General features: G+C 36.8%; 1 protein-coding gene across 1 annotated transcript; it reads left to right on the top strand.

Moving 5' to 3' along the window:
* The first annotated feature begins 5,016 nt into the window (after positions 1-5,016).
* LOC131147119 (small ribosomal subunit protein eS19x-like) lies at positions 5,017-8,176 on the top strand. The gene is made up of 4 exons (XM_058096914.1): positions 5,017-5,294; positions 7,150-7,240; positions 7,341-7,524; positions 7,897-8,176. The coding sequence occupies exons 1-4, from the start codon at positions 5,211-5,213 to the stop codon at positions 7,970-7,972; spliced, it is 435 nt and encodes a 144-aa protein (XP_057952897.1). The 5' UTR covers positions 5,017-5,210; the 3' UTR covers positions 7,973-8,176.
* The last annotated feature ends 343 nt before the right edge of the window (positions 8,177-8,519 follow it).

An 8,519-nucleotide genomic window follows, 5' to 3' on the forward strand; every position in this document is an offset into this window, starting at 1 on the left:
AGATATTAAGTTTGCTTAATGAAGAAGAAATGAAATTTCCCTTTTATAGCCCTTTGACCCGGCCCAATTTCGTCAACAAAATGGAACCTTCATCGACGAATCTTTCACTGAATTCGTCGACGAATCGATGGCCTCGTCGACGAATCCTGATATTTCCCGATTTCCAGACCTCTTGACTTTTCCTCGTTGACGAGGTTCTGAATTTCGTTGATGAGAAAAGCACACATTTCGTCTACGAAATTTGGCTTCGTCGACGAAGCCTGGTAAATTCTAATTTTGCCCCTCTCTTAATATTTAAATCCAGTTATCACGGTTCGGGTTCTTACATAGTTAGGTTGCATGGAGTGCCGATGTCTATTGTTTCAGATATAGATCCATGATTTACTTCTCGGTTCTGGAAGAGTATTCGGGAAGCATTGGGATCTCAACTTAACGTTCAAGACATCGTTTCACCTTCAGACAGATGGTTAGTCTGAGTGGATCATCTAGATCTTAGAAGATATGTTTACCGACATGTGTACTAGATTTTGGGGGCAAATGGATCAGATATCTGCCATTAGTTGAGTTCGCCTACGATAATAGTTTCCACGCTAGTATCGGGATAGCAACGTTTGAGGCATTATATGGTCATAGGTGTAGATCTCCATTGTTTTGGGATGAAGTTGGTGAGCATTAGATTCTAGGGCCAGAGTTGGTCCAACAAGCTTCAGAGAAGGTCACGCTCATCAAGGAAAGAGTTAAAGCAGCTTAGAGTCAGCAGAAGAGCTATGCAAAAACGCGCTGACGGGGGCTAGAATTCGAGATAGGTGATGCTACATTTTGCTTCGATGAAAGGAGTGATGAGATTTGGTAAGAAGGGCAAGCTGGGCCCTAGGTACGTAGGATCGTTCAAGTTTTTGGAGAGAGTCGGTGCGGTGGCATACATGATAGCATTACCTCCCGCATTGTCCAGGATTCATGATGTGTTCCACGTATCCATGCTTAGGAGGTATGTTCTAGATTCTTCGCATGTGATCAGTTATGAGTCGTTGGAGGTTTGGGGACACGTTAGCATATGAGGAGATATGAGTTCAGATCCTAGATATCATAGAGAGTAGAAGCTACGTACGAAGAGGATTCCTCTAATAAAGGTACTGTGGCGTAATCACACAGTAGAGGAGGCCTCATAGGAGTTAGAGTTAGAGATATGTCAGAAGTATCCTCACCTTTTTTAGAATGCTCAGAGTTAGTCAGGTAAGCAGATTAGTATGTAAACGGTCCTCATTTATGTATCATAGCAAAGTAAGTTTGTTTATAAATTAGAATAGGTATGGTCTCTGGGAGAGTTTTGTATGGATATTGTAATCTCCCTAGATATTATGTGTAACCACGGTATTCTTCCACTATAAGTGAGGACAGGTAATAAATTTGGGACGAGGCTGCTATGTGGGTGGCCACCGGCTCTTCCTAGAGTCAGAGTAGTGATAGTTCAAATGATGTGTTAGTAATTAGTAGCAAATTTCGAGGATGAAATTTTATAACGAGGGGAGATTTTAGAGACCCGAACTTGGAAATTAAATAAGAAAGAAAGAAAGGAAATTTCAACATAGAACAATAGGCTTTGTTGATGAAGCCAAGGTTTTCGTTGACGAAGGCCCTTATGTGCTTCGTTGCCAAAATTCAAAACCTCACCGACGAAGAGATATAGAACGTTTGGAAAATATTAGGCTTAGGGTTTGTCGACAAGGTCCTTCCTTTGTCAACGAATAACCTTCTGTGGTTCGTCGATGAAGGTGCCATTTCGTTGACGAATTTGACCGGGTCAAGGGGCTATAAATAGGATTTTTGTTTGCTTCTTCATTAAAAAATCTAAAAATCTCCCCCTCTCTCTCTCTAGAACCCACACTCTATCTCTCTCTTCGATCGTTCGACATTCATCAGCTGTTTCGACGATCGGAAGATACCACGAGGATTAGGGGACAAATCTCTACGAGTCTAGCGGAGTAGATTCTAGAACTCGGGGAAAAGTTCGGGTTCAATTTTCAAGCGTCTCAGGTCGTTTCTAGGAATCAGGTAAGAGGAATATATTATGTCAGCTATATTTAAGAGTTTTAACCAAATGGAATGTAAAAATGATTTTTATATAATTAGTTACTACTTTTCTAGGGTTTCTAGGCTTAGGGTTCGGTTAACCGACTTTATTTTCGAAACCAACCATTTAAATTTAAGTATGATATTTTTAAAACATAGTATTGGTCTCTATGAATGTTTTCACTGGTTGGGAAATCATTATTTCAAACCATAAGCTTATTTTAAAATTAACCAAAGAAGGTAGGGTTGATTTTCTCCATTTTTCCCGTATTTAGCTATATATCTATATTTAATAAAATAATAACTTGGAGATATTCATACCCTAGTTTTAGCAGCAAAAATTACTTTATCACGCAAATGATTTATTTATGAATTAACTGATGAAAAGTTGTGTGGCATAAGTATAGTTTTTAATTGGCATTGAATGAGCAGGTTTTGTGAAATACTGAAATGTAACGACTATATGCCGAGATATAAGATATGAGAAATGATATGATACGATATGCCGGTTTTTACCGAGTCATTATCCAATAAATATGTAGCAGAGATATGTATAATTTTATGAAATGAATTATGAATACAGTTTTATACGATGTAAATTGTCATATATAATAGTAGAGCCCTATTATTATGTTCTCATGTTAAAGCACGATACCGTAGCTAAATGTATGTAGAGGTGCAATCCACATATCGAGAGTATGGATAGGAAAGGCGATTGGTGACCTGGGTAAAGTACTCCTCAAAGGTTTTCTAGGGCTCCATCCAATGCAGTAATCCCGGATGACTCAGCCTTCGGGCGGCCTTTAAGTACAAATTGAGTAGGCACTATCGTACTATTTTATGTTTGACTTAGCATTAGTCGGTCGACTATTTGCTAGGTCCAGCCTTCGGGCCGCACAACCTGTCATAAAGGGAAGCATGTCGCACGTGTATGTGATGACATGATGACACTAGTCCTATAGACCATGTTATATCTTCTAGGCATATATGGACACATTTACTTTAGAAATGGCTATATTGAGCCAGCAGTATGTTATTATGAAAGCATGTATTTACAGATATACATTTTAGTACAGTTTTAAATGCTAGTTAAATGATTAATGTTAGCAGTATTATGTAAACATGAAATCTCATGTTAACCACACACTGATGATAATATAATTTGTCTTACCGAGATGTGTCTCATCCTAGCATACAAATGTATTTTCAGGTCCTCCGAGGGATCGAACTTAGCGTTCTTCTAGTTTGAGTTAGATAGCAGACAGTCCTTGTAAGAGCTGGTGAGATATTAGTTAGTGTATGTCTTTTGGGGATTGTAGTAGAAGATTATGTTTTAATTATGTATGGATGTATATGGAAAATAGTTAAAAAGTCTGGTATGTATTAGATGATGTTTGTATTTTCGCGGTGTATGTTTATACATATTGGTATGGAACACCCGTTTTCCCTTGTTTGGGAAGGTTGTATATGTAAGGTATCAGGAGGTATGTATGTTTAGTAGCACTCCGGGACCACCTAGAGGGCCGGGGCATTACAAGATCAACTAGGTATTTTGGATTGCGACATATTCGAGACCAATGACCTTTTGTTCCACACCTATAACAAATATTGTTATTATTTTGCACTTTGTTATTTTGTTGAGAGCTTTCTTTATTCATTGCCCATTTCCTTTGAGTCTTTTTAGTACCTTTGCTTTCAAATTTTGAAGGATGATCATCACAGGTCCAACAAATTTTCCTAGCACGACCCTTTTTACCACCACGACCTCGTCCACGACCTTGAGAAAAAACCACATTTACTTTAGGAAATGATGTTGAGCCAGTTGGACGAGATTGATGATTTTTTAACAAAAGCTCATTATTTTGTTTAGCCACAAGTAAACAAGAAATTAACTCATAATATTTTGTAAATCTACGCTCTAGATATTGTTGTTGCAGGAGCACATTCGAGACATGAAAAGTTGAATATGTTTTTTCTAACATATTATCATCGGTAATTTTTTCTCCACATAACTTCAATTGAGAGCTAATTTTAAACAAGACTGAATTATATTCACTTATAGTTTTAAAATCTTGTAGTTATAAGTACCCAATCATATCGAGCTTTTAGAAGAATTACCATTTTTTGGTTTTCATATCTCTCATTGAAGTTGTTCCAAAGGACTAATGGATTCTTAATAGTAAGGTACTCAATTTTCAATTTTTCGTGTAAATGATGTTGAAGGAAAATCATTGCCTTGCGCAATCTTGTAGGGATGCTTGATTTTCTTCTTCAATTGTATTTCCAATATTCATTGCATTAAAGTGAATGTCAGTATCAAATACCCATGACAGATAATTTCTTCCAAAAATATTAAGGGCAACGAATAAGTTTGTAAGGTTTGACATCATAAAGTTACTTTTAAAACAAATAAAAATTCAAAGTTAACCAAATATTAAATGGAAATGTTATTCTCACATATATCCCAACATAAAAATATTTAAGAACACATATTCAAGATAAGAGGTATAGTTAATATATAAATATAGTTTGACGAAAAACTAAAGTTATATAAATAACAAATGTTAAAGGAAACAAGATTTTTACCTTAAAATAATATTAACGAAACTTACTATACCATTAGAGGAAAAAATATTTAAAACTATAGAAATTCAATAGTCTAATTTTTCAAAAATTAGATGTTACGAATCATCTTATTATCTCATTTTGTCGTAAAACGTGTCCTTATATAAGCAAATACATTGACATTCAAAGGTTAACCATATAATGAACCATTATATGGGTATACCAAAAGTTATAACGTATTATCTAAATAGTAATCACATAAATATATATGTTTTACAACAACTTATTGTATTTTCTTCCACTCTCCCACAAATTTACATTTAAAATAAAATTATAAAGATAACTAATAAATATATATTTTTCTTAAAAATTTTTTACCCCCTCGATCGTCATAAAACCCTAGGGCTGCAACACAATATAATGCACTCGTTCATTCTTCCTTCCCACGCCGCCGCTCCCTCTCTCCCTCTCCTTTCACTATCTCCATACTCTTCCCCACCGAGCGATCGACCACGGCCTGAGCTGAAATCGCCGCATCTCTCGCGTGGTCTCTGCATCTCTCGCGTGCTTCAACTATGGCCACCGCCAGAACTGTCAAGGACGTCTCGCCCCATGAATTCGTCAAGGCATATTCCGCTCATCTTAAGCGCTCTGGCAAGGTAAATATTGCTATATATTCCAGTGTGTTGCCATTTTAGTGGATTTTTGGCTTTGGGATTTCTTCTAATTGGCATTTTAATTTTCAATCTTCCGCATCTCTACTGTTCCGAATCGTGACATTGTTTTAGTGCTATTTTGTTTGCTGGAATGACTTTTACTGTATTGGAATTTAAGTAGATGTTTTCTCTTGGGGGGTTTTCTGTTTTTCGACTGGAGTGGAAGGTGGAAGGATCCTCAGGCTAAGTTGTTGATTCTGTTTTAGATGCATAGAGTCAGAGAAATTGTGCTTGCATATGATTGAATTGCGTGTTGTTTTTTCTGTGAATGTATGGAAAAGAAAAAAAATTGCTTATGATTAAGCGGCCTGAAATGGGTAAAATACAATGACATAACATAATGGTCAAAACAATCTTAATTTTATGTATGTTAAATGAGACTGTATGTGTTGTACTGTTCTCATGTAGCCGTCTCTGTTGTGGCCCATGTTTGCCTATTTTTCTTGCTGGTGTTTAATTGTTCTTATGGGTTTTTAATTATTTGGTGAGGTCATTAATATGTGCTTTGTTTAAGATGCTGGAGAATTAGAGGTTCTATCCAGCTCAATTTCAGTGTTAATACAACATTTTTACTTGAACATGAACTACCTGCAGCAATAAATATGGTTATCAGACATGGACCCAAAAATAATCCATGCAGACATATGGCTTTGAGTATCTGCTAACTTTCGCTATCTATGGATACATTGCTCATCATTATAACCCTGTAAATGAACTGCCTAATATATTTCTTGTGGCCTATGAATAAATCCATGCCTGATAGCCAAATCTATTGTCGGCATTGGGCTTTGTGTCAATGGATCCTTGTACATGAGTTATGAGTACTTGGATAATCTAGTGGACCATCTATGACTATATGGTTTGTAAAGAATTTGGATAACTGAACTGGAATGGATAAACTCCCTGTGTGCCTAAAATATAGGTGAACTGGAATGGATAAACTCCCTGTGTGCCTAAAATATAGGGGAGCAGAGATTAATCCATGCAGGAGTCAGGCTCCGTCCCTGCTACTTTTATGCGGTAATACTTAGATTGAAACAACTGAGGTTGCATGCAACAACTCAAATGGTTTACCTGGCTTAGTTATAATTGGCTATTTTGAAAATTTCCCTGGTTGAGGGGCTGGCCTATTCTTGCACTGCCCTTGTATGCCATAATGGAAGCCTAATGATCAATGAGTTCTTGTTTGCTACCAACTGAAGTAATATGTTGTTAACAAGTTAAACAACTCCTATAGAAATAAAAAAACATGTTACAAACACTTTATGCACCAATCGAGTATAATCTCTACAATATTTGCAGAGCAACATGAGTTAGAACATGACATTGTCAGGGATGTTTAATGTTGTTTTGACAGATGCAAATACATTTTAATGCAAATAATCAAGATGAACTGTGAAATGTCATTGGCAGCCATCCATGATCAATGTGCTGGTGGTAGTTATTTAGCTTCCGAAGAAAACAATTTTGTTCAAAATTTCTTATTTGGCAACTTTGATTTAGGTAGTAGGGGCAACTCATGTGGAAGGATATAGTTATTCAAGTGGTGCTAGAAAAAAAATGTATAGTTACCTATGCAAGTACACATTTTGGTCATATTGCATTTTTTGTTAGTAGGTTTCTTCTGAATTTTGGTAGGAAATGGAAGCATGATATGTCAGAATAATCTTATATTTATGCATTATAACTCTTAATATCCAATAAGAAACTTCTTACAATCTCTCCTATAGTTGACATTTTGTGATGAAAATATTGCAAGTTGTGTTTTTTAACTTTTCAATGTTTTCATTGTCTGCAGATGGAGCTCCCTGAGTGGACTGATATTGTGAAGACTGGTACATTCAAAGAACTCGCTCCTTATGACCCTGATTGGTATTATATCAGAGCTGGTTGGTTCTCTCTCTCTCTCTCTCTCTCTCTCTCTCTAATTAATTTGGCACACTGGAAAACTTTAACTTTACTGATTTGCGCATGCAAACTTGGTTGCAGCCTCCATGGCAAGGAAAATCTACTTGAGACAGGGTCTTGGTGTTGGTGCATTCCGGAGGATTTATGGTGGGAGCAAGAGGAATGGTAGCCGTCCTCGTCATTTTTGCAAGAGCAGTGGTGCTATTGCTCGCAACATTCTTCAACAGTTGCAGGAAATGAACATTATCGACATTGATACAAAGGGGTGAGCTACTTCCCTTTTGCCTGCTTTTGTTTTTTGTTTGGCTGCAGTTATCTTTTCATCTTTGCTCTTAAACTTCAACCGCAGAAGCTTCCATATGAATCTGTATTCCAAATATGTGATGTGGAGACCTTTGCCTGCAGTATGTGAATTAGTGTTTTTTTAATAATGGCACACTATTTTGGAATGATGTGCATTAGTTGTCTTTGATTGGTGGACGATCCTGGGTTCTGAAAAATTTTCAAACATGCTAAGCTAAATATAGATGATTTGAATCTTTTGTACTTCCTGTTTTCTTTTCTTTTTTTATTTGCAAAATTTTCTTATAATTTACTTATGCACTCTTCTTTTGGGTGTTTGGTTTGTGTTTACCAGTGGGAGGAGAATCACATCCAGTGGCCAACGGGATCTTGACCAAGTTGCTGGGCGGATCGTTGTTGTTGCCCCTTGATTAGTGAATGGTTGGGCTGTTCTATTTTTTGAGCAAATTTTGTTACATCTGTTGACTGTGGCCCAGATGAACCCATTGCTGTGTTTTTTTGTGTTGCTGTCTTTTGAGTGTTGGTCAATTTGCTTATTATCTATTCTCAATACTTCTTGTTTGATAGACTAGAACAGTTGGAAAGTGTGCTAAATATATGCCATCATTTTAAAATAAGTGTTCAAATTTTTTTGTCTCCTTTCAATTTAGCGACACTAGCAGGATGAGTTAAGCTACCCCCCTCCCCCCATGTGTAGTATTGGTGGATACTGCCCCTGCTGACCCTATGATTACTCGGCTAAGGATGACCAACTGGGAATCTGTTCTGTTTTTTGGTGCGAGTTATCGGCAGTGAGAGGGCTTCTTTTGGGAAAGGAATCCTACCCATATTTCTGCCTGATAACAGCGCCTGTCTTCCATTAGACCACTTCTGTTGATATATGGTTTGGAGAAGGAAATGGAATTCAAATGTGGGAATGAAATAACAATCTGTGGAAATGGAATGGGAATTGAGAAT

This window comes from Malania oleifera, chromosome 1 (assembly GCF_029873635.1).
Source record: "Malania oleifera isolate guangnan ecotype guangnan chromosome 1, ASM2987363v1, whole genome shotgun sequence".
Classification (NCBI taxonomy): Eukaryota; Viridiplantae; Streptophyta; class Magnoliopsida; order Santalales; family Ximeniaceae; genus Malania; species Malania oleifera.